The sequence below is a fragment of the Ochlerotatus camptorhynchus genome, unplaced genomic scaffold (genome assembly GCF_037179485.1).
Source record: "Ochlerotatus camptorhynchus isolate MF236.1 unplaced genomic scaffold, CSIRO-AGI_Acam_v1.1 ptg000367l, whole genome shotgun sequence".
NCBI lineage: Eukaryota > Metazoa > Arthropoda > Insecta > Diptera > Culicidae > Ochlerotatus > Ochlerotatus camptorhynchus.
The window spans coordinates 3,987,558-4,015,410 of record NW_027040855.1 but is presented as its reverse complement, the minus strand read 5'-3'; the positions used below and the strand labels follow the sequence as shown (position 1 = coordinate 4,015,410).

Below are 27,853 nucleotides of genomic sequence, written 5' to 3'. Positions count from 1 at the left end.
GCAAAAAGCTTTGGAATACAAAGCAAAAAGCTTTGGAATACAATGGCTATATAATGGCTATTCAACGATAATTACGTACGTCAGATTTCCGGCCAGATTTAAAATTAAGGTACCGTAAAACGGGGTATCTTTGATAATGCGGGTAACTTTGATAGTATAATAAAAAGATTAAATTTACTCGCTGCGCTTTTTCTAAAATAGAAAAATTGGTTCCATATTGTAGCTTAGGGTATTTCCGTTGATATGGTATATAGTTTTTAAATAGTATGTGTTACATATTTTACAAAAATATTAATAAACCATTTTTGAGTTTTTTAAAAAGCACTCAAACCTTCGCTTATGAAATGTATTTCCGATACAGTCATCACAAATTCAATCTTGTATTCTTATTGCTTATGAAGTTTCCTGATTATATACTCATTCAATGTTTCATATTTAAGAACTAAATTGTTTGAGTTTCACTCATTTTTTTTCTACATTTATTATCTATTATCAACGTAACCCCAAATCAAAATACTGAAGTTCGGTCACAAAACTAAAAAAATAGTGTAAATGCTTTGATTTTCGTTCAATATATTACTAACGAATTAACTTTTGGATCCTCTGAACTTGTTTTAAAAATATAAAATTTGAAAAACAGTCATTGCTGAAAAAAATATTTAGAATATACCTTAAAAAAACCTATCAATGTTACCCCGTTTTACGCTGCTAAAAATGAGCTTTTCCATATTTTTGGGAAGGTTCCGGATTCCAGTGACATATTAAAAAGCCAAAACAATAGAACAGTGAGTTCCATTGCTGGACTTTTTAAAAATACTGGCGGCATTTCGTCAAGGTTCAGGACCATTTGAGGCGTCTAAATTCTTTAAAGCCTACAAAATATCTTACACTTGATGTTGATTGGTGCCATCAAGTCCCTTCGGAAAATGTCATATAGATTACTTGAAAAATAGATCGATAGATAGATTAAAAAAATCTTGGCTGCTAGGTGATCAAATAATCAAATTGGAATAGTTTTGAACTTGATTGGCTGTATGAAATTTGAGTAATTTATATAAAACCCTTCAATATTTTTTATCGCTTAATGTGGCTCTCAGTATTGATTACGTGGTCGTCGATAGCAGCTTTGTTTATTGTCTGCAGCTCGATCAGTTCAAAATTGTGGGAATGAAGAACACGATTGGTATTGACTTTCCCAATGGAAGCGTGAAGCCCACCATGGGTGAAATTGTCAGTTTTGTGAAGACACTCGATGTGAACCTCATTGAGATGGAGGTAACGAACCGAATCGCGGAGGAGAAGGTGGTTTTTACTTAGTTAAAGTCGGTAAATTCAATGCATGCAAAAGCACAGCGGTGGCAGTACTTACGCTAGTGTGGACAAAAACGACAAGGTAACGAAAGAAGAGGTGGAGGTGCTTGAGCAGAAAGTAGTGGAAATGAACGTGACGACCACGGTGCTGAGTTGTTTCAATTTTTCGGGAAACATCTATTTTTTATACTTTGTACTAAAGTTAGACCACATCACCCCGGACAATTTGCATTATTTTCTGGGGAATATTGAAAAATACAAATTACACGGAGAAACTCGTAAGAAATCCACTAGTAAATTAGAAGAAACATTCGGAGCGAAATTATCGAAGGAAATACGAAAACACTTCCGAGAGTGCTAGGGAAAAAAAAATCGTTCTAATATTCGTGAACGGCAGACGTGCTATATAGTCACGGTGAGCGTCTAGTATGATATGTACAATGTGATCTATAGTTCACAGCTGAGAAGTTCCAGACCAAATAGCGAAAAGTAAACAAATTTGAGATTTTACCTCTCACAATTTCATTAAACTTCGCATAATTGTTCGCTAAAAGCAATGAACCAAGTTTGTGCTTGAATCGGCCATTTTGATATTTTTCAATAAACCACAGCAAGAAACCTTATCGATATGACGTCTAAGACAAAGTTGTTGAAAACTGGATTGCTTTTTCAGAAAAAATAATACAATAAACAATCATTGACTCTCGTAAAACAATAAAAAAAAATAAACTGAATAACTTCAATACCAAAGAAAGTACATTCCAAATTCAAATTCAAAATCATATATCAAAACTTACATTTATTTGAAAGCATTTAAAAAATCCTGACATTTCAGAAATAGACACAGTGAACAATGGTCCAGAAATGCAATCTAGCGCAACAAAATTCATGACTCCTAAACAAGTAATTTTATATCGTCGGCAACGTTTTTTTAAATGATAATTGCAATATTTTTGCATAAAAAAATAATTATTCTAAGCTTGTGCTTAACGGCCATTCAACATAAAACCTTTTAATAATTTATTTTTTGGAAAGTTGCTGTTTTCTCCAAAGTTTTCTATTAGTCAAAAACATAAAACTCTTATGAAAACGTCAAAATCGCAACGTCCTTGGTTTGCAAGATATTGATTTTTTTTTATCTACAGTTAAATATGTGTTTCGTCATGAAAAGCACTACTTCATGAAACCCTAATTCAACAAAACTTATATTGGATGTATGTAGAAGACATTTTAGGTAGAGACTCCTTGTAACATTTGATCGGTGAACAATTTTGTGCGATACAAGTTACGCTCCTCTACTCGAGCTTTATCTAATTCGATATTTTCCATAGCTCGATGGAAATCCAGGCTACTTTGACCACACTATTCATAAAAACATTCTAAAATTTACCTCCAAAACTCGATGTTCTTTCTAACTCGATGATCCTTTCAATGTTCAAGATAGAGATAGGGAAAATTGACCTTTGCGTACCCAACCTATTTCACCTCAAAATTTGATATTTTACGAAATTTCAAAACTTCTGGCGGAAAACTGAGTTTATGTTTAATGATTTAGAAAAAATACTTCCAAACCAATCGCACATGGACAAAAAAAAAATAGTTCAGATTACTCAAAATCGTTAAAACGTAGGTCACTCAAAGTTTGAGTAAATTTTACGATACTTCGTCGGGAAAACTTCTCGAATATGAGGAAAATTAAAAAAAAATATACACAGGTTAGAAGTGAACTAGTAGACAGACTAAAAACCAAATCATTTTTCGTCATATTCGAGATATTTTCCTAAGAAAATCGTCGGAAAATTTACTCATTCTATGAGTGTTCTACGTTTTTGCGAATTTGAGTAACCCGAACTCAAATATGAATAACTTTGACTCGTTCTCATTGGCCGTGCATGTTGAATTTGCTTAGAAAAGTATGTCAAGTGCTTGTTAAGATTGCAGGGGGTTGAGTCATATGGCAAAGTGATACAACCATTTTATTAAGTATAAGAAAAGTACGTTATGTAGGGGTGGATATTACTTAAAAGCAATCTGTTGCATTATGTAACATTTAAATGGCCTCTAGAAATTGCTTCATTTAGACCGGAACAAATCACAAGTTTTTATTTTGTCACTCGATGCTCGCACGAATCGAAAGGGGGAGGGAATAAAAAAAAAACAAACAAAAAAAAACATTCAAAATTCATTTAACTTCACATTTATATTTCAATCGTTTACATTACCTCTTACTTCGCTTTAGTCTTATACTTCTTTGAAGCCGTTAACACTGCATAACAGAAGCCACAAATGTTGATTTTTTATGTTGAACAGTAACTTTCAAAGGACGGTATCAAAATCCAAGCAGAAAAGGAGCATATTTCTAAAAATATACTTTTCGAATTACAAACCCGGTTCAACCTTCACGTATGGATTCAGCAAGGTCCATTCAATAAAATTCAAGCTTATTTTTGAAAGATATGAACCGAAATGCAATTTGGCAGAACCGAAAAACTTAATTTCTATGAAAATACGTATGGATTCAGCAATTCTATAAAAATCCACGGCTATTTTTAATGGAAGGAGCTGAAATCCAGCTTGGTTGAACAGGAAATCCAAACTTCCATCAAAATGCGTATTTTTGTGAATTTAAAATCTTAAAATTAAAAAAAATCAACCCTGACTTATGGATTCAGCAAGGTCCATTCTAAAAAATTCAAGTCTATTTTTCAAATATCAGAGCTGAAATTCAACTACTTTTGTGAATTTCAACTCGGTTTTCTCAAAAATTCAGAAATTCTATCGTCACATTTGGATTCAGCAAGTTCTATTCCATAAAATACAAGCCTATTTTTCAAAGATAGGAGTTTAAATTCAGTTCGGCAAAACGTAAAAATCAATTTTCTATGAAAATACCTACTTACTGGTCTTTCACGTAGGGATTCAGAAAATTCCGTTCTATAAAATCCAAGCACAAATTTCAAACAATAGAACAAAAATCCAACCTGGCTTCAAAAAATCTACCATCACGTATGAACTCACAAAGGTCTATTCTATAAAATCCAAGCGTGTTTTTCAAAGGACGGAGCCAAAATCCAACTTGGCTGATCAAGAAACCCAAATTTATAAAAAAAATAAGTACTTTTGTGGATATAAACCCACTTTTATCAACAATTGTGCTTGCTTAAAAAAATCTACCATTCCATGAATACACGAAGGTCCATACTTTAAAATCTCAGCCTAATTTTCAAAGGATGTGATTCTCACAAGAACGAGGAAGGGGTCTAGGGGAGCGGAATCTACGTTAAAAGTTAATAAAATCACTTCAGGAAAGCTCAGATTAACATTAAATATAATTTAATCACTCAATAGAAAAGTTTGGACTTCCCAAGAAAGGTATTGAACCACTTCAGAAAAGGTTGGACTCCGTTTGGAAAATTTAATCTAAAAAAGTGTCGGTTCACTTCGGGAAACTCTACACCAGAAATAAATTGAGGTTTGTTCCGGCCTTATTGAACATTACACGATATTAAAATGATAGCGATAAATGATTACTTTTATTACTTGTAGTTACTACTCTGATACATATTTGAATGTACACGCATTGTAGTCATGTAACTTTTTGTTTATGTATTTGAAGAAAATGTATTTTGAATATACGTATAATCCCGCACAACTTGAACTTGTAAGAGGTCAAATATCAACGTGTTGTTAATAATAGTCACTTATTCACCTTTATTTAAATCCGATCCGAATGATTCATTCCATATGAATATGACAATCGCTGCATCACACACAAGTTCTAATTTCAACAAATTCAACATGCATTTTACCGAAAAGGTGCTGCGGATTTTTCATCGGCGTGCCATAAATTTATTCGGCGGCGTGAAAGATTTTACTGCGGAGGCGCACTGGCTCAATTTCATCGGTGGCGGCGGCGTATGAAAATCGTCAGTGGAGGCAGCGTGGCGTGGCAACGCTCAGGTCTACATAAATTCGGCAATCGACAAAATTGTTAAAAAACGACCAAAAATATCCATTAGTATCGTCCCAATGACGCTTTCATCTGGATAAAATTGATAAATAGCAGATTTTTAGCGATGGGCGCACTCCATAGGATCCATAGACCAACATAAGAGCCATTTCCCTTATCATCCAACATTGCAGCAAAAAAAAAAAAAATTACAGAACGAGCAACTTTCAAAGAAGTCATAACAAATCAGTTTCAGAATATTTACATCAGCTTTTGGCCTTTCAACCTTTTGTCCCTCCGACATTTTGTCCTTCTGACCTTCTGTCTTTCGACCTTCTGTCTTTCGACTTTCTGTCTTTCAACCTTCTGTCTTCCGATTTTCTTTCTTTCGACCTTCTGTATTTCGACTTTCTGTCTTTCGACCTTCTGTATTTTGACCTTCTGTTTTCCGACTTTCTGTCTTTCGACCTTCTGTCTTTCGACCTTCTGTCTTTCGACCTTCTGTCTTTCGACCTTCTGTCTTTCGACCTTCTGTCTTTCGACCCTCTGTCTTTCGACCTTCTGTCTTTCGACCATCTGTCTTTCGACTTTCTGTCTTTCAACCTTCTGTCTTCCGATTTTCTTTCTTTCGACCTTCTGTCTTTCGACATTCTGTCTTTCGACCTTCTGTCTTTCGACCTTCTGTCTTTCGACCTTCTGTCTTTCGACCTTCTGTCTTTCGACCTTCTGTCTTTCGACCTTCTGTCTTTCGACCTTCTGTCTTTCGACCTTCTGTCTTTCGACCTTCTGTCTTTCGACCTTCTGTCTTTCGACCTTCTGTCTTTCGACCTTCTGTTTTTCGATCTTCTGTCTTTCGACCTTCTGTCTTTCGACCTTCTGTATTTCGACCTTCTGTCTTTCGACCTTCTGTCTTTCGATATTCTGTCTTTCGACCTTCTGTCTTTCGACCTTCTGTTTTTCGACCTTCTGTCTTTCGACCTTCTGTCTTTCGACCTTCTGTCTTTCGACCTTCTGTCTTTCGACCTTCTGTCTTTCGACCTTCTGTCTTTCGACCTTCTGTTTTTCGACCTTCTGTTTTTCGACCTTCTGTCTTTCGACCTTCTGTCTTTCGACCTTCTGTCTTTCGACCTTCTGTTTTTCGACCTTCTGTCTTTCGACCTTCTGTCTTTCGACCTTCTGTCTTTCGACCTTCTGTCTTTCGAACTTCTGTCTTTCGACCTTCTGTATTTCGACCTTCTGTCTTTCACCCTTCTGTCTTTCGACCTTCTGTCTTTCAACCTTCTGTCTTTTGACCTGCTGTCTTCCGATGTTCTGTCATTCGACCTTCTGTCTTTCAACCTTCTGTCTTTCAACCTTCTGTCTTTCGACCTTCTGTCTTTCGACCTTCTGTCTTTCGACCTTCTGTCTTTCGACCTTCTGTCTTTCGACCTTCTTTCTTTCGACCTTCTTTTTTTTGACCTTCTGTCTTTCGACCTTCTGTCTTTCAACCTTCTGTCTTGCGACCTTCTGTTTCCCGATTTTCTGTCTTTCGATCTTCTGTCTTTCGACCTTCTGTCTTTCGACCTTCTGTCTTTCGACCTTCTGTCTTTCGACCTTCTGTCTTTCGACCCTCTGTCTTTCGACCTTCTGTCTTTCGACCTTCTGTCTTTCGACCATCTGTCTTTCGACTTTCTGTCTTTCAACCTTCTGTCTTCCGATTTTCTTTCTTTCGACCTTCTGTCTTTCGACCTTCTGTCTTTCGACCTTCTGTCTTTCGACCTTCTGTCTTTCGACCTTCTGTCTTTCGACCTTCTGTCTTTCGACCTTCTGTCTTTCGACCTTCTGTCTTTCGACCTTCTGTCTTTCGACCTTCTGTCTTTCGACCTTCTGTCTTTCGACCTTCTGTCTTTCGACCTTCTGTCTTTCGACCTTCTGTCTTTCGACCTTCTGTCTTTCGACCTTCTGTCTTTCGACCTTCTGTCTTTCGACCTTCTGTCTTTCGACCTTCTGTCTTTCGACCTTCTGTCTTTCGACCTTCTGTCTTTCGACCTTCTGTCTTTCGACCTTCTGTCTTTCGACCTTCTGTCTTTCGACCTTCTGTCTTTCGACCTTCTGTCTTTCGACCTTCTGTCTTTCGACCTTCTGTCTTTCGACCTTCTGTCTTTCAACCTTCTGTCTTCCGATTTTCTTTCTTTCGACCTTCTGTATTTCGACTTTCTGTCTTTCGACCTTCTGTATTTTGACCTTCTGTTTTCCGACTTTCTGTCTTTCGACCTTCTGTCTTTCGACCTTCTGTCTTTCGACCTTCTGTCTTTCGACCTTCTGTCTTTCGACCTTCTGTCTTTCGACTTTCTGTCTTTCGGCCTTCTGTCTTTCGACCTTCTGTCTTTCGAACTTCTGTCTTTCGACCTTCTGTCTTTCAACCTTCTGTCTTTCAACCTTCTGTCTTTCGACCTTCTGTCTTTCGACCTTCTTTCTTTCGACCTTCTGTCTTTCGATCTTCTGTCTTTCGACATTCTGTCTTTCGACCTTCTGTCTTTCGATCTTCTGTCTTTCGAGCTTCTGTCGTTCGACCTTCTGTCTTTCGACCTTCTGTCTTTCGACCTTCTGTTTTTCGACATTCTGTCTTTCAACCTTCTGTCTTTCGACCTTCTGTCTTTCAACCTTCTGTATTTCGACCTTCTGTCTTTCGACCTGCTGTCTTCCGATGTTCTGTCTTTCGACCTTCTTTCTTTCAACCTTCTGTCTTTTGACCTTCTGTCTTTCGAGCTTCTGTCTTTCAACCTTCTGTCTTTTGATCTTCTGTCTTTGACCTTCTTTCTTTCAACCTTCTGTCTTTTGACCTTCTGTCTTTCCAGCTTCTGTCTTTTGACCTTCTGTCTTTCGACTTTCTGTCTTTCGACTTTCTTTCTTTCGACCTTCTGTCTTTCGACCTTCTGTCTTTCGACATTCTGTCTTTCGACCTTCTGTCTTTCGATCTTCTGTCTTTCGACCTTCTGTCTTTCGACCTTCTGTCTTTCGACCTTCTGTCTTGCGACCTTCTGTCTTGCGACCTTCTGTTTTTCGATATTCTGTCTTTCGACCTTCTGTCTTTCGACCTTCTGTCTTTCAACCTTCTGTATTTCAACCTTCTGTCTTTTGACCTGCTGTCTTCCGATGTTCTGTCATTCGACCTTCTGTCTTTCAACCTTCTGTCTTTCGACCTTCTGTCTTTCGACCTTCTGTCTTTCGACCTTCTTTCTTTCGACCTTCTTTTTTTTGACCTTCTGTCTTTCGACCTTCTGTCTTTCAACCTTCTGTCTTGCGACCTTCTGTTTCCCGATTTTCTGTCTTTCGATCTTCTGTCTTTCGATCTTCTGTCTTTCGACCTTCTGTATTTTGACTTTCTGTCTCCTTCTGTTTTTCAACCTTCTGTTTTTTGACCTTCTGTCTTTCGACCTTCTATCTTTCAAAATTTTGTACCTAAACCTTAGTATGGTAATTTTAAGAGAGTGGTTTTTTCACCTAATGTCACAAATCTAGGGGTTGGCCCGTAGGAAAAAATTACAAAAAATTTTCCCCTTATAAATGTGGGCCAGTGTAATATAATAATGATTATTCATGAATTTGAAAAATGTAAACCCACTACCTGGATCATCAGAAACCTATTATATGGAGTCAATATAGCTATATATTTGTTTTCATTGCCACTCTAAACAACAATATCCGATTAAATTTAACGATGGTCATATGATTCTATGGCTAATGTTTTGAGTGCTTGAGTGTTTTGGTCATATTTCATGAAGATATGATTTGATATTTCACTTGTCATAACCATGAGAGACAAATTCTTTTCGACCGCATGGAACAAAAATTCGTAAAACTCAGAGCCGTTTCTACAGTGTTATTGTTTTGTTAGTGATATTTTGTCGAGTAGATGTGATTTGATATGTCACTTGATATAGTTATGAAAGATATCATATTTAGCAATATGCAACCATAATCCGGAATATACATATGGTGTCCATATGATTCTATGGTTGTTGTTTTGAGTGCCATTGGTCATATTCCATCGAGTAGATGTGATTTTATGTGTCGCATGATATGGTTTTGACAGATATCTAATTTGTCCATGTGGAACTGTAATCTTGAATATCTAGAACCGATTCCACGGAGGTCATATGGCTCGATTATTGTCGTTTTGAGTGTCATTGGTCATAGTTCATCGTGTAGATGTGATTTTATGTGTCGCTTGATTTGGTTATGAGACATATCAAATATGACCCTACGGAATCATAATCCAGATTGTCCGGAACCGATTCTACGGTGGCCATATGGCTATATGTATGCATGTCGTTTGGAGTGCCTTGTATCATATTTCGTCGAGTAGGTGTGATTTGATATGTCGCTTGATATGGTTCTGAGACAATCAAATATCGCCATACGGAATCATAATCCGGAATATCCAGAAGTGGTTCTACGGTGGCCATATGGCTCTATGGTTGCCGTTCTTAGTGCCATTGGCCATATTTCATCGAGAAGATGTGATTTGATATGTCGCTTGATATGTTTATGAGCGATATCAAATTTGTCATGTGGAACCATATTCTGGAATATCTAGAACCGATTCTATGGAGGCCATATGGCTCTAAAGTTGTCGTAGTTGTTGTTTTGAGTGCCGTTGGTCATATTTCATCGAGTAGATGTGATTTGATATGTTGCTTGATATGGATATGATAGTTAATAAATTTGACCAAATGGAACCATAATCTGGAACAGGCATGGGGTCTTATGATTGTTCTCTATGATTTCCGTAAAAATAAATATGTTATAGCAATGATAGATAAAATATAAGATTTAAAAAACACCCCCGTCCCCACACATTCATGAATATATAACAAATGGGATGTACCTGGGGGGAAGTACCATCCAACAGATGTAAGAACCACTCACCGAAATTATATTTACATTATATTAATCTAAACTTAATTGGATAAGGCTCCTCTTAGATACAAATTTTAGAAAATAAAAAGTTTGTCCCAGCCTTCCAGGGGTAATGGAAACCGTGAAATCCTTTGCACTTCCACGAGTAATCACTGGGACGTTGGATAATAAGGTAGGGATTGCAGCAGCATTCGTTTTGGTAAACGATAAACTGAATTGGTGTGCTAACAACGATCCTGTAAAAAGTAGGAGCTTGGAATTGAACCCACGGTCTTCTGCTCAGTTTGTTGTTATTATCGCGTAGGGGAGGAGGGGCATAGTGAATAGGTGGGGCATAGTGAGCATCCCACAGTTTGGCCCTGGATCTCAAGCTGCATGAAACAAATCAACTGGTAGTAGGTTCAATATCATTATGAGATTGATCCTACCACCAATAAATTTGTTCCGAACGGCCGGAAGTCCAAGCTGCTGTACGGGATGCTCACTATGCCCCTCTTACCCCTACTCCAACACAACACTTGCCAGCTCTCCACCACCTAAACTGGCCACATGGTTCGTGGACAGCACCTTATGTAATTACTACAAATCGTAACTTGTTCTGCACTGTTGATTAAAGATCCAGAATAAATTTACACTGTTCTTAAATTCCTGCAAATGTTCCATGCTTCAACTGAACATTTCTGCCGAGAAGTCCATTTGAAAGATTTGTTTGGACACATTTTGTGAACAGCAGGTTCAACAATATTCATTCCTGCACTCTGTGGCATTCTGTATTCCTCCAGATAGCGTTTTCAAAAGCTCTATACAATCATCAATTTTGCATTTTCGATTGACAAGTCAATACCCTGGTTGTCCTATACATATTCAAAGCACATCACAAACACACCAAATGCCTTACCTTAGTGCGGCTTTATCACATGCATCTGGTGTATCGACCGCTGGTAGATTGTCTGTGGCCAAGTCAACATTTTCCAACTCATCCCCTGTGAGCGTATCGGCACGGTGCACGACGGCGCTGGACGGCGGCGACCCGGACCCGGACCCGGCTGTTGGTTGCATACTCTCGAGCTCTCGACTGAGCTGGCTATTGACGAGCGCGAGTTCACTTTCCGACAGAGGCTGCTGCTGGGAAAAGTCCCCCTCTGGCTGTTGCTGCTGGTTCTGATAGTCACCGGTGTCAGAGTCAAGTAGCTCTTGTTGATGTTGAAGTTGCTGCTGCAGGATGTGCGTATTTTTCCGACTGTTGGTGCGTCTTACGATCGTCAGACTGCCTTGTTCTGAAAGCAAGGAAAAAAGGAAAAGAGGCAATTGTGAGCAAGGCGAGTCTAATTGCTTATGATGTTCGATGTAAGGGATGCAAGTGACGGTAATAGCGGCCAAAGGAAACAGGATAACACTTGAGCTATCAAATTTTCCGGCCACTTGGAGAATGACGGACGTCCTGGCCTGAGGGGCTCGCTTTGTGATTCGGAAAAACTTTTCATCTCGTATTGCCCTACATTCTCGTTTGCATCGGTGGCAGAATGGAGGAAAACAGGTTGTTTCTAGTAGGTATACTCTTGAAGCTGAAAGCTCCGTCAAAGTAGAGAGGTACTTGCAACTCTACTGCTTCTCGCAGACACAGACCTGAGGGTGTACAGCTCTTGATGTTCAAGTAAATGCAAGTGAATTTGCAAGTAAATTGAAATTATTCATGCGTAGTTGTATTTAATTAGATATCGCACCATTATCACCGTTTATGTGGGGCTTTGGGGTATGCAAAGGATGCAATCTTAAATTATAACTGAGTTGGTAAACTTAGTTTTGGTATCAGTAATCTTTAAACACCTGCAGAGTGGTTGCCGGCTTTTTCACTTGCGTTAGAAATTCATTCCAACTTAATTAACTCAAAGCACGGACGCGACGAATGTCTTCATCAAGGTGGCTTTAATCTATCTATCAAACCAAAGCAATCAAGTGCACAGCTTGTGTTGCAATTTCCCCGCTGTCTGTGGGGGGTTCTGCACTGTTCTGACAAAATTTTATTATAATTCCACTCGGCAGCTAAATGCCACCCAGCTAGCCAACCAACTGATGCACAGTGGGACATAAATGAGCAAGTTTCATCTCTGGGTAACTCACGTCGACTACGTTCTGAATCCAGAAACACCAGAAAAGCAAAAAAAATGTTTTGAGTAGATCTGTGGCAAACTCCAGCACAAAGTCTTGCTTTAGATTACGTTCCAGTTGAGAAAGTTGCAGTTCATTGGTGAAAGGGTTGCAAGTTGCTCATTTGAAATGCATTTTTTTTCTCCCTGTAGTAAATATGTACAGGCTGCTGACGAGCGCAAAATCCTTCCCGAATGAATTGAAGAAGCAGCTTGAGTGAAGATATACAGTGTATCTCAAAATTGATCGTACAGCAGTACTTAAATTTTAGAAAAACGGCTTTAAAAGCACAAGTTAAAAATATACGTCTCTGAATTTTTGACAGCTGATTCAGCATACATTTATCAATTATTGGCTCAGTATTGGGCATATTTGGTTGAGTTTACAAAAAGTTAGAGCAATTATAATCTTGAAATTTTCTTGAAATAAAATGGATATAACTTTTTGAAATTTTGCTCATTTTTAGTCGTAATAAAGATCATTCATCTACCACTAATTTTACTAAAATTCGTCCACTAGGTAAAAATCTAACTTCATACGCTCCTCAAATAAAGTCCAACATAATAGCCATAAATCAATAAACATCGGTTAAATCACCAGCCATGGTTTTAAAAAAAATCGCCTATTCACCATGTTAAAAAATAAATCTTCTAGGGTGTACGATCAATTTTGAGATACACTGTAGGTAGTTAGTTATATAGCATCACTTTCCATTTAAACTGGATGCGGAAGCGAGTTTCATTTTGTTTGATGCCCGGTCTGTGTTGTTGGTGCATTGTATACTAGTGAGCTTCACTTTTCCGGCTCTTGTCATAGTTGAAGTGAAAAATGAGAACCATGATGAAAATGTACTGTGTTACGCAGCCCGAGTTATGTTTGGAGAAATGTGGAAAAGAGGATGCTGTGAAAAATATGCATAACAATATTAATGGCAGTAATGAGGATGCATTTTGTAGTATTGTTCTTTAAATGTTTTGGTTTTTTTTTTAAATTCGTGTTGTTCACTCACTTTTGCCATATATAGTTGAACCAATTTAAGTGCTTTTAGTTCTTACCCGACTTCCATAAAGAAAACATGGTATTTTATTCCAGTGTAGCGCCATCACGCCATCATGGATCATCAGGCCAAAGCCATTAGACTGAATGCGAAATTAGGTTGAATTTTGAAAAGTGAAAGATTGGCCTTAGTATTTATTGGAACATATAACGTTGAGAATTTTTCAAGACCAAACTTAACAACATATTAAACTTAAATTTATCAATTTTTTTTAAATTGTACTCTGTTTGGTAAAAATTAAATTTTTTGGACTTCTGACCAGTGCTGATAAAAATCATTTCGACAGTGAGCATTCATAAGGGCGAATACGCGATGATCGATTCTCTTCATCGATTTTCTCTTTGCATTGCTACAGCTAGGCGAAACAATTTTCTAGAATTTGTTCAATGCAGAGTAGTAACAGGTTGTATTGTTTCTACCGCAGTTTAACAGCTTGTACATCAGTTTTACTCAACACAAAAAAAAAACAACCATAAACAAACAACAATATCCATCGCTTAAAACACGCAGTGCACTCAATTTTTCAATTTTCCTATCGCAAAAATAAACAATTAATAACGCCATTAACGTAAACATTGATTCCGGCATCACTGCGAGCCAGATTGATGCGATCACTTTGTCCTTTTTATTCCACGATTGCTACTGTCAAATCGGTCAATCAGAAACTGAATCGGATTTGACAGAAAATTGGCTCGAAATTGCTACCCGATTGTCCCGTCCCAGGATCAAGGCAACCACTGTGTATCGAAGTCAACTTTTGTTTTTTTTTTTCCATTCGTGGCTAGATGTTCATTATGGCCTGTGTTGTTGTCAATAATTATATTAGTCTTCATCTTTTTTTCTTCCTTGATTTGTTTCCCGTCGATCTTGTTGTCCGTGCTGAGCACCATTGCTACCAACGCCAGGGGGGCAGCTTCCACACCTGGACCCTACCTATCGACCCTCATGAACCGGGGACCAACGCCTTTATTTCCCTTCCCTGTTATGCCTCAGAACATCCCGGTGGCGTCGACTGGGATTGAACCCAGGCCTGCTGGGGTGAGAGATAATCACGCTTACCACTACATCACTGGCGCCACTATTCGTCTTCATCTTGGTGGAGATGATTTTGAGAATCAAATGCAAAATGATTATTTTCATTTTAAACAAATATAGCGCGTAAGAACGTGTCATGTTGGTTTTTACACAGAAATTGATGGAAAATTATTGCCCCTCGCTGGTTTTAGGAGGGGGTCGACAGTATTCAAAATAATCATTATGTCCAAAATTAATTTGATTACTTTGCTTTTGAGGATTGCTTCTGATTTTGACAATTTTGGGTTGGATAATCAAGCACTGGTGAATATAAACAAACGTATATTCTCGCGTAACACGAGAAAAGGGCCTATCCTCGTTGATCGATTCTCTTCATCGACTTTCTCTTCGGTTTACCACGGCAAAATACAAAAATTATCGCTATGCTCGCAGCACAGTTCTACAGAAGATGATATTAGCTTGTACCTGAACCAACACACTCGATGGAAAATGCATTTTCCGTCGCGTTATTCGCGAAAGAGAAAATCTATGAAGAGAATCGATCTTGTGTTACGCGAGTATTCATTGATGAAAATTGAACTCATTTGTTCATTTCGCTCGTACGTGACAGCGAAGATTTTCAAAACACACGCAATTCATCTACACTGGTTTGAAGTGCAACTCCTTGCGTGTGAAAGTAAATGATTAAAACAGACACTTCTTCTGACTCTGTTTATTTTTGTTATTTGGTCTCATTCAAAGTTTAGGATCCCAACTTGAAGCTTTTCAAAATTCGGGGACTAAGATAAATTTTAAGAGCATGGATGGAGAACATGTTTTGATTATTTTTATAGATATATAAATTCCAATCATTAAATATCCCAAGTAGCTAACAAGCCCGCTAATTCTCCTTTTTGCAATATAAGGCTAATATGCGGCTAATGTTCCTTTCACTCAACACGTGGATTCAGTGGGGCTAGGTAAAATGAAGTTAAAGAAGAAAACTCAATTTTGAGTAATCTTGATGAAGAATCCATTGAGTAAAAATTACCTAACGATCAATCGAATGGAATAGGTGAAAAATACCCAACGTACCAGCATCCAACTGGTTTTCGTTGCAACTTTTTTTGTCACTATCCCCTACGGATACCATACACTAACGATATCATAGATGGTACGACCATACCGCATAGAGTTGGGATGATATCCTGAATTGGTGGTTAGGCGTTTCTTATGTTTATGCGGGATATGTACCAAACACTAACGAAGACTAATGCGATGACTAATTGAGCAGGAACGGAGGAGATGGAGCACAAACAAATGACAGCGTCGATGGCTATGATTTTCATCCAAAATTAAGTTAAAAGTATCCAACGGTGAAAACATAACGGTTGAGTTCTTTTAACTGAAAATTGAGTTATATTTTACTTTGAATCGCAGCGTTTTTTAGCTAAACGGAATGTATCGATAAATATTTCAGGATATTCTTCGTAAATTACTTTACGCAATACAATTTCCTAACATGTACATTTTGAACAACTACGGAAAGCACTAATTCAATCAATAATGACAAATACATACTACGTTTTGAGCTAAACGATGATTAACAGAAAATTACTTTAAATTTGAGTTCATCTATTATTACTCAATAGATGAATAAATTTGACCCATCACCGCTTTTCTGATTCACTCAACGGTAGACCTCAAATGATAGAACCCAAAGGTGAGTTTTTTTAAACTTAAATGTCAGTATTTTTTCCTACCGTGTAGCATGCCCTATGTTAGCCGTGTATCAGCCTTATATTGCAAAAAGGTGAATTAGCGGGCTTAGTGGTTACTTGGGATTTTAGAACCTCGAAAAACTAGTGGGAATGTTTTGGCGAGAATTGCAAACCTAGCAAGCATCACTAACATCTTTCGGATGTTACCGTAGTGAAGATGAGTAGTCTAAGGTGATCTCACTCGAGTAAACGTCAATTTCAGCCAATATTTTCTGAGTTCCTCATTCCAGATTTGTATACAACGATTTCTAGGAATTAGATTACATAACTTCACTTCGTTAGTTTGTAGAAAAAACGAGTTGTCAACAGCGGGGGAGAAAAATCTGAGAACTGGTACTCAGTCGTTTGTTTACATCATTTGGCACTCAGCGATTTGTTTGAAATAGCACGTGGTCAGTAAAGGCAATCCTTTAGAATCGCTTGCATCGTGTTTTATCGAATCGTTTGTGAAATCATCATCTTCAGTACCGTAAAACGGGGTATCTTCGATAATGCTGGTAACTTTGATAGTATAATATAACGATTAAATTTACTAGCTGCGCTTTTTCTAAATTAGAAATATTGGTTCCACGTTGTAGCTTAGGGTATTTCCGTTAATATCGTATAAAGTTTTTATTTAGTATGTGTTACATATTTTACAAACATATTAAAAACAATTTTCGTATTTTTCGCCTGTTTGAAATGTAATTCCGATATAGGCATAACAAATTCAATGTTGTAATCTTATTGCCTATGATGTTTTCTGATTATATACTCATTCAAAGTTTCATATTTAAAGAATTAAAATGTTTAAGTTTCACGCATTTTCTTCTACATTCATTGAGCATTATCAAAGTAATCCAAAATCAAAATACTGATGTTCGGTCACAAAGTTAAAAAATAGTGCAAATGCTTTAATTTATGTTTAACAAATTACTAACGAAGTAACTCTTGGATCTTCAGTACTTGTTTTAAAAATATAAAATTCGAAAAATATTCATTGCTGCAAAAATTATTTCGATTATACTTTAAAAAAATATCAATGTTACCCCGTTTTACGGTACTTGAAATATTGGTCCCAGAACCAAAAAAAAAAAAATACACCACGAGCATAATATGGGTTTCTTTTATGTTGCTAGAAATGTGTTTAAACAAATCTCTGAAGAAATGGCTGAATGGCTGTGACACCTTGGAGTACCGTAAAATGGGAGATGTTGATCACTTTTTGTATATGTGTATGTATGTATTAGGATGGGTCATCACGATCATTTTTTCAGAACAATGTTTTTTTGGTTCCATTTGGGGTCCCAAATAGCTATGCAAAATTTGGGGATGATTGGTTGTAACCCGGCTTTCTGCATTGCGTTTGAAATTTGTATGGAAGTTAGTATGAGCAAACCTACTTTTTTGCATCTTTATTACTAGTGACCATAATTTTGCACAAACCACGCATCTAAATACGGTAAATTATAGCCCAGAAAGTGTCTAACAACTTTGGTTGAAGGATGTATTGTTCTTGAATGCCCCTAGAAAAAGTTATAACTGTTCTAAGATCAATGTTTCGAATTAAATGCCAAAAATCCTTTTTTCTGCCAACACTGCCGGTGTACCAATGAAAGTCACACTCCAAACTGAAATAACTTCGGAGTTTCTTATTGTATCGATTTGGTATGTTCAGATGAATTATTCAAAACCAATTTTTCAATCTCATAGGCATATTAAGATAATATCATATAAATGGAAGTAAAGTTTCAAAATGCAATAACTTCGGTGTTTCTGATCTTGTCAAGTTGGTGTGTTCAGATGTATTCAAAAACATGTGCTACATTTAATAGACGTAGTTAGATATGGGGGGAGGGGGCTTACGGTATCCTTTCCGCCCCTTACTTATATCAATGAAAGTAAACATAAAGACCAAAATAACTTCGGAGTTTCCCATCGCTCGAGTTGTTTTGATGGGTTATTCAAAAAACAGTTGCTCAATCTCATAAGAGCATTTTGAAAGCGAGTACCCCCATTCCCTTCCCTACTCTTTTGGTGCAATATAAAATGTCTGATATATTCACACAAATGTCATTGGATTGTAATGACTATATTTCATTTTCAATATATTCTACGATTTCTCAAGGTACTCTTTTCGATGCTGTTCTATCCCCTGAAGCAAATATTGCTGTTGAATTAGGTCTCGGGTGAATTTCTTGATAAGTCAGAAATTAGTTTCACACCTCATTCAGACAACCATCAAGGAAGCAACTCGTTGTATCGCATTGAAATAATTTGTATCATTACTCCACTCCGGTTTTTGCACTTGGGAGCCCAACTGAAACGTAGCCCACTTAAAGTTAGCCCAACGAGAAAAATTCGACTGTACCTGTGTCTGAGACAAAACTGGTGAAGACAGTTTCCGTTTTCTACTGTTTTTGGTTTTTGACGTAAGACTACTTCTGTTTTTTTTTCTATATGCGGGCTTTATATAGAAATAATATAGCAGTTGGACTAATAATTCAAACAACATCAAACAATCTCCCCCCCCCCCGTTCTCTAACTACGCTTATGAGATTGAGCAAATATTTTTGAAGAATTCATCCTGAACATACCAAATCGATAAGATAAGAAACTCCGAAGTTATTTCATTTTGAGATTTTACTTCTATTGATATGAGAGAGGGGGCGGGGTATATTATCCCCCCCCCCCCTCCAACTACACATACGATATAGAACAATTGTATTTGAATAATTCATCTGAACATACCAAATCGGCAAGATAAGAAACTCCGAAAATATTTCAGTTTGGAATCTGACTCCCATTATTGGGGCCATTGGTACAGCGGCAGTGTTGGCCGAAAAATTGATTTTTGGTATTTAATTCTAACCATAAATATTTAATATAATATAACATACTTTGTTGCAAAATTGTGGTCTCTAGGGATAAAAATGCAAAAAGATGGTTTTCCCATACTAATTTCCATGCAAATTTTAAACGCAATGTGGAAAGCCGAGTTACAACCAATCGTCCCCAAATTTTGCATAGTTGTTTGGGACTCCAAATGGAACCAAAAAAGGGTTGTTCTCGATTGCTGAGGTAAAGTTTGCGTTTTTCCATATAACGATGACCCACTCTAGTATATATGCAGCAATTCCATAGAAAAAAGTTATAGTGGGTCTCAGAATTTCATGAAAATTGGTATAGTTCTTCCTTATCAAAAAATATTAGACTCGTATTTTTTTATTGCGCCATTAGGGTGACCATTTCCGTGTTAGGGTGGTCCAAAAAATCATTTTTTTTCAAAATGTCTTTTTTCAAAAATTTATAACTTCTGAACCTCTCGACCGATTTTTACGATTGACCCTTCAAATGAAAGATGTTTTAATGTAGTTTTAAGAAAAATTATGAAACACTCAAAGATATTTGATTTTGTATGAAAAAAATATGTTACAAATGCTTTTTCTTGATTTTCACTGCGAGGGTTTTCAACAACTTCTTATTTTAGTATTTTTAATTGAAAGATCATTTAATTTTACATATCGTATCAAAAAATTAGCGATGTCGCAGAAGCAGTTTTGGAGAAACAATTTTTTTAAAATAAAAAATTATTGTTCCGCAATATATGCACCACACGTGCATGGAAACGATGAAGACGCAAGGTAGTTCACAATGCGTCTCCATCGAGTCACAGCAGCTGTGACTAATGAAATCTATGAGTAACTTACAAGCTGGGTGCAACATTCAGTTCAACCTGCGGGCCGTCCATAAACCACGTAGACCAAGTTTTAAACATTGCAGATCCTACCTTTCCCTTCGTATACTCAAATTTTAAAGCGTTTCGTTTCAATACTCCTCCCATAGGGCCTTTTCCATGACAAGTTGCGAAAAAATGTCACACGGCAGCAAAGGCAAAATTTTTTTGCATGTTGCATCAGTACCTAAGAGTCCAAGCTGTACCTCATAGGTATATCACTCGTTCGTAGGCAATGACTTTTACATAAGCTCCAGCCCAATAGGCTTCGCGGTGTTAGTGACATTTGGAAATGTTTGGTGGTGTTTGTATTTATTCGCAATATTCATCTATTTACCTGAAACAGCTGTTTGAAGTGACGTCATTGCTTACGAACAGGTGATATATCTATGAGTTACAGCTTAGACTCGTAGGTATATCGTAGGTATACCGTACGTACGTAGGTACGATATAATGCTTCACATAAAACAACGAATGTTATGAAAGAAATGATCAGTTAGAAATCAAAGTTTCCTACTAGAACAGTTGAATTGAAGAATATCTAAAAATGAAACGTAAGTGTTCAATGTGTGATGTTTGGATGTTGAGTTCATGTGCCAGAAAAATCACCAATAAATTGTACGATTATGCAGTGGAAAAAAAGATTAAAATAGATGAGAGTAGCTCCTTTATTTGTCAACGATGCTACCACAAACTATATGAACCCAATGATGCCGTGACCGAAGAAGCCGTTACAGGACCATCCAGAATCGCTGCTACAGGTACGTTATTTGAAAATTCATGTGATTCTTCTTTAAATTTCAATTATTTTCGTCTAACTACTAACTTAAACTCTTCTTTTTTGCAATCATTTTTCAGAGTCCATCGAAGCAACCAGCATTGAATCAATTTCCGTTGCGGGACCGTCCAGAATGGTTCCTTTTCCCTGCCAAGGTAAATAATAAAAAATAAATCATTTGTATGTTTTTTTTTTCTAATAATCAATCATTTTTTATATTTATTTTCAGAATCAGTGGAAACAACCAGTTCTGAATCGATCGTTACCACCTACAACGCACCTTTGTCGGACGAAAATGAATTCCTTATACAACTTAAGGATAAATATAAAGAAACAAGAGACAGCAATGAGCGATACAGGATTTTAACCACACTTCCCAAAAGTTGGTCTACATATAGAATTATGAAGGAGTTCAATGTTTCCCAACATATGGCCAACCAAGCAAAAGCACTGCAGCAAGAGAAAGGAATAATTTCGGTGCCTGTAAAGAGGTTAAGCAGAGCTTCATTAGGAGAACCAACGATAATGCTTGTTCGTGATTTTTACAATAGTGACGATATAAGTCGTGTTTGTCCGGGGAAAAGAGATTATTTAATATCTAAAAATGATGAAGGCGAAATCTACGTACAAAGAAGATTAGTTTTGTGTAACTTGCAGGAGGCGTACTCCATCTTTAAAAATACATATCCTGATATTAAAATAGGATTTTCCATGTTCGCCAGTAACCGTCCAAAACACTGCATTTTGGCAGGGACAAGTGGCACGCATACCGTATGCGTTTGTATATATCATCAGAACGTTAAACTTATTTTTAAAACACTACAAAGCAGACAATCACTCCCAGATGGTGTTGATTCCTATCACGATTTGTTTAAAAAAATAATTTGTCAAAATCCAAGTGAACAATGCTGGCTGCAGTGTTGCAAAAATTGTTCAGGAACGCAAATTTTGGCAACAGAACTAATGACTATTCTTAGTAACGGACATGTTGAATCAATACAATTCAAACAATGGCGTCAAGTAGAGAGATGCATTATGGACTTAGTTGAAATGGACACACAGGAATTTATTGATACTTTTTTAGAAAAATTATTCAATTTATTGCCGCATAACTTTATAGCTGAGCAACAGGCAAATTACATGAAACACGTCAAAAGCAATTTGAAAGCTACAGAATGCATCATAATCTGTGATTTTTCGGAGAATTATTCTTTCGTTGTGCAGGATGCAGTTCAAGGCTTTCATTGGGCGAACGCCCAATGTACTATTCACCCTTGTGCTATTTATTTTAAAGACGAAGAATCTAACGATTTGAAATTTACTAGTTTTATTGCAATTGCTGATTTCACTAAACATAATCATGTCGCAGTTCGTTTATTTCTTACGCATTGTCTAGCGTTCATAAAATGTAAATTGCCAAGCTTACAACAGATTTACTTTTTCTCAGATGGATCAGGAAGCCAATATAAAAATAAGATGACCACTTTTAATTTATGCAACATGCAAAAAGATTTTGGCATTGCTGCCGAGTGGAATTTTTTCGCAACTTGTCATGGAAAGGGCCCTTGTGATGCTTTGGGAGGAGTATTAAAACGAAACGCTGCGAAAGCGAGTTTGCAAGGCCACCATATAACAACGGCCCAAGAACTTTACTCATGGGCTATTTCTAAGCCAGATTCAAAAATACACTATCAGTTTTTTTCGGAATCCGATTACAATAAAATGGAAAGAAAATTGAAAAACCGTTATATACATGTGAACCAAATTTCGGGGACACAGTCATTCCATAGTTTTAAGCCTCAAAACGAAAAGTATATTATTGTCAAACGGTATTCATTTTCAACGGAAGAAAAATGTGTGAAATTGTAATTAAAGAAAATAAATGCTTGATGTTTTACTTATTTTTCTTCGCCTCGTCATTATTTGTAGCATTTAAGTACTTCTCCCAGAATTTTGATACCAAAATTAATAATGTCAAACTGGGGCCTGTTTTAATGTTCATTTTACTTTGATGCATTTTCGAAAAATTCAAAACCAGTTTTTTTCGACGCATTATTTCCGATTGCTAAAAGATGATATGTAAAATTAAATGATCTTTCAATTAAAAATACTAAAATAAGAAGTTGTTGAAGACCCTCGCAGTGAAAATCAAGAAAAAGCATTTGTAACATATTTTTTTCCTACAAAATCAAATATCTTTGAGTGTTTCATAATTTTTCTTAAAACTACATTAAAACATCTTTCATTTGAAGGGTCAATCGTAAAAATCGGTCGAGAGGTTCAGAAGTTATAAATATTTGAAAAAAAGACATTTTTGAAAAAAAAATGATTTTTTGGACCACCCTAACACGGAAATGGTCACCCTAATGGCGCAATAAAAAAATACGAGTCTAATATTTTTTGATAAGGAAGAACTATACCAATTTTCATGAAATTCTGAGACCCACTATAACTTTTTTCTATGGAATTGCTGTATGTATGTAAATAATTTCACTAATTGTTGCAGGGCACAGTCATTAGACAGTGGACTGGCCATCTTGCTTGACTTGATCAAGTACGATACTTGGTTGTATTAAATTTACCATTGGATAATGGGCCTAAAACGGAGGATGGACCCATAAATAGAGACACTTACTCGTGATCCATGGGAGCAAGAAGAATTTCCTTGCAATGATGAAAATGCTCCAATCCGATACACAACAAGCCATCATACGAGGGGATGTCCCAATGAGTGGGGCGAAGAGCCCACCTACAATTCACGAAATGTTAACAACAGTGATTTCAATTCCACTCTCCTCATCCTCGTTTCAAGGGGTCAGGTGCTGCGGTGAGGGTTGTAAATAATCTCCTTTGTAGAATTCGCGCTTTTTGTAAAGTAAAACAGTATACTATGTATGTGAAGGCAGACAAGGGCAACGCGGTCGTTATCATGGACATTATCTTCAGGAGACATCAACTGACGGTAGCCGGTGAGACGCTGGAAGAAGTGGATATGCTGGCGGCTGAGGCGATAGATACGATTGGTAACTGGATGTAAGGAGCGAAGCTGCAGATAGCCCACCACAAAACATAAGTGATGTTGGTCAGTACATGCAAAGCAGTGCAGCGGGCAGAAATCACCGTTGAAGAGCACATCATTGTTTCGAAGCGCGTGCTGAAGTATCTGGGAGTGATGATCGATGACCGGCTAAACTTTAACAGCCACATTGAATATGCTTGCGAGAAGGCGGCGAAGGTCATCATCGCAATAGCCAAAATCATGCCGAACAATTCTGGTCCTAGCAGCAGCAAGAGGCGTCTTCTGGCTAGTGTGTCCTCATCGACACTAAGGTACGGAGGTCCAGTCTGGATTGAAGCGCTGAAAACGAAGCTGAGCCAAAGAAAATTGAGCAATACGTTCCGGCTTATGGCCATGCGAGTAGTGAGTGCGTACAGAACCATTTCGATGGAGGCAGTATGCGTTATCGCCGGTATGATCCCAATCGGTATCACCTTGGTGGAGGACTACAAGTGCTATATGACGAGAGAAACCAGAGGAGTACGAAAAATGGTGAGAACGGTGCCGATGGCTAACTGGCAGCAGAGAACGGTAGATGGACACACAGGCTAATACCGATTCTTTCGACCTGGGTGAACAGGACGCATGGAGAAGTCAACTTCCACTTGACGCAGTTCTTGACTGGTCATGGCTGCTTCAGGAAGTACCTGCATCGGTTCGGACATACAACGTCACCCTTCTGTCCGGAGTGTGGGAATGTGGAAGAATCACCAGAGCACTCTCAAACGCTGACTTTGCATGATGAGGACATAGTTGAAGGAAGGAAAATTATAAAATCTTGCGTTACTTTCATGTCCTGCTGTATCATAGATGGATCAAATAAATTGCCATTACTGCTTTTGGGGACTGCACAAAATCCAAGAGCTCTTCCTAAAGACAAATCATTATTACCAGTGAACTATAATAGTTCCAAGAAGCTCCAACTTAACTGCTGGTTTTACTGCTTTAAAATCTGGATTGGACTCTCGGATGGACTTATCAATAGCTATTGATATTGTTCAACATTAATGAAATTTTCACTTCCATTGATACTAGCACCTGGTCCGGTACGGCAGTATCGATTGCATTCATTGGATTTTAATTTTTGAAATTCAAGCTAAGATTTCAGCGAAGCCCTTCTTTAATACTTTTACACTGGAAAGGTAGATATAAAAATATCGACTAGCTGCTTAGCGGTTTTATCAGAAGGTAAACATTGCCTTCATGAGCATGTGCTTGACGTTTAAGTTGTTATGCCATATTGGTTATGACGTTTGCACCATTTTTAGTTTGCACGTCATGCAGATTATCGGGGTTCAAATTAAAAAGTGTTCAGATTAAAAACTGGAAATGAGAAAACGGTGTTCAAAGATTTTACAAGTTTTCTGTTTTGACACTTATTTTGGAGGGATAAATTTAAAAATAAACGTACAATGTGATATAATGAATCTATGTTTACCAAAAAGTATTGGAAAAGTATCGTGAAATTTTTATTTCATGGCCAAAATCTGAGTGGGGCTGACTTGCGATTACATTTAAGGTCAATGAGATAAATAACCGCAAGTCAGTCACAATTCCATGACGATGCTGCTTTAGTTTAGCACATTATTGAACAGTTAATAGATATCGTGGTCCCATAAAACATTATTGAATGTTTCTGGATTTGTTCCGCTGGTTCCAGAGCACTGGCCGGAACATATTCCGGTGAGTATGGCTCTTCATCAGACCAGAGCTTTTCATAAACGTGCCAAAACCACCATGCGATAAATCAATTCACATGAGAATTCAAAAATAAGACCAGTAAAAGTCATGGTGAGTTACCAGCATCATGTTGGTCACACCCGGACATGTTCCGGGTATCCCCGAAGAAGTAGTAAATCCTTTTTTGATCAAAATCCATCTAGCGATACATACAATCACATGAGAATTCAAAGCCATATTCCATTCGATCCCGTCAAACTGAGTATCGTAAGAATTATATTGGCCACATCTGGTCATGTGCCAGATACCCTTGGGGAAGTGGACAACATCTGTCTTGAGACAAATCTCATGATGCGATGTGTTGTCTAACATTTCTAACATATGTTTTTTTTTTCTAATGGGACTGACTTGCGGTTACTTTTCGCCGTAGGACAATTTGACTTGGTATTGTTTTTCATTTTGCTTGAACGAACCACCTTTTTTCAATGGCACTTCTCAAAAAACATAGAAAGATATACTGAATAACGATGCTAACTCAAAATTGATAAAAATGCAGATGGGACTGACTTGCGATTACTGGCAGTACAGGTCTATTGATAGATTTAACCAAATTTATGCTTCAAGACACATTCAGTGAAAACTTTGCCACCTGTAGGAAAAAGGCTGTCAACTTTTCCGTCAACCCAACCTTCATCAGTTTAAAGTACACGCTATTAGATTTGATGATAATGATTACGATGAGAATAAGGTTGATGATCGTCATCACAATAAGTACTCACATCAGGAACCGCTATCGTGCAATGCAATGGATTAAATCGCATTTGTTGTGACTTCGGTGTGCTGAACAAAGTCTACTTTGTATGATGTTGCTCTTAATGTAGTTTATTGCATACACGCTAACTTGAAATTACCCATGTTTAGACCCATTTTGAGGAAAATCGGGGAAACTTATTTTTTTTTACCAGATACTCAATAAATGGGTATACATTTTACCCATCAACGAGTAAAGTCACTTTTCTACAAAATTGGTCTTTTTTACCCATTAAGGGGTACTTTCAAGTTAGCGTGAAGTCTGTAGCACAGAATGGAAAATGAAAATTGTGGTCCAGTGGGAAATGACAGCGAATGGAAGTTATCGCTTGATAGCAGCTGAGGGTCCTATGGCAACAGGCTTCCCGGTAGTAACGGATATTGCAGGTCGTATCGATTTTTGCCGCTGAAGTAATGACAATGCCGGAGCATTAGGCCGAACCGACCTACAGGTTTTGAATATACATGCGGATTTCGAAAATAGGTTGCATCTCCATCATATGGGTGGAAAATTCAAAATGATGGCTCGTCCCAGGCTCGTATAACCACCACGGGACCACAATGGGTCGCCCAATGGGTGCTGCAGTTGTTGTTTACTATTATACCTCCCACCCATACTCCATTAGAGCTTCTATTGACCGTGCGCGCACTTGTATCATCAAATGCATCCCATTCCACATAGAGGCAGACGGGAACAGTATGAGAATGAGAAAAACCACCGCCAGGCTCACACAGCGGGAGTTCATCAACTGAAGGTTAACGATCAATTATGGTGGGGCTTTGCGAGGAGGCAGAAAACAACTTGCTGCTTCATACCCGACCGGAACGCGTATAGTACGTATACCAGCAGGTTATACTGACGTCCGTGCAGCCTACCGATCGTCCTGGAGGACATTTCGCTAATTAATTGGTGATAAAGTTTTATTCCCGGATGCGTTGCAATGTCCATCGGAGGCAGGCAGTCTTGTATAATGGTAACGGTTATTGGAGGCAAGGAAATGTCATTTCTGGTTTTCTAGTTTTACGGAATGCGATGGCTTTTTGATGCGATATGCAGTATCCTATTGCGAAATGATGGGGATTATTTTACAAAGAGATCATTGCCAGCTTGCTCAGTTTATATCCTGGCACATTGGAGGCGACCAGCCCAAGGCTGAAAGCCTCCCTAATAAAGATAAATAATAATAATAATCCTGGCACATCTGCAGAGCAAATCCATGCCAACTGACGTACCGATTTTATTTTCCCCTCCCTGATTTCCGTGAAACTTTGCATAATTGTTCCCAAGGGGCAATGAACCCCGTTTGTTGAGGAATTTGAGCATTTTTCCCAAAATGGCTTATTCGATATTTTTCAATAAATAATAGCACAAAACCGGCTCATTTAATCGAAATGTCGTAGGAGACAAAGCTGCAGGAAACTGGATTATCTTGTTTGTCCCTTAAGTACTCATCCCCTAGGTAAAATGTCAAGATCACAGGTGTAAAAATGAAACTACAATGTGTAGAATCGGAACCTACCTAACCAATAATAACCAAAGGTTTTAGTAAAGTAAAGGAGAAAAATCTATTCAAATCCCTAATAAGGAAAAAATCCCAAAGGCTTGGTAGCCATCATAATGAAGTAATGAAATTGGGTTGTGATCTTGAC

At 37.6% G+C, this 27,853-nt stretch overlaps 1 protein-coding gene across 7 annotated transcripts in view; it reads right to left on the bottom strand.

Annotated features, from left to right (window-relative positions):
• The window catches only part of LOC135709868 (dual specificity calcium/calmodulin-dependent 3',5'-cyclic nucleotide phosphodiesterase 1-like), a 714,199-nt gene that overhangs the window by 184,422 nt on the left and 501,924 nt on the right, over window positions 1-27,853 (bottom strand). For all 7 annotated transcript variants that reach the window (XM_065232299.1, XM_065232301.1, XM_065232294.1 and 4 more), the window contains one exon: window positions 11,061-11,439. In XM_065232299.1, the coding sequence (XP_065088371.1) occupies window positions 11,061-11,439 (379 nt within the window). The remainder of the gene's footprint in view (window positions 1-11,060; window positions 11,440-27,853) is intronic.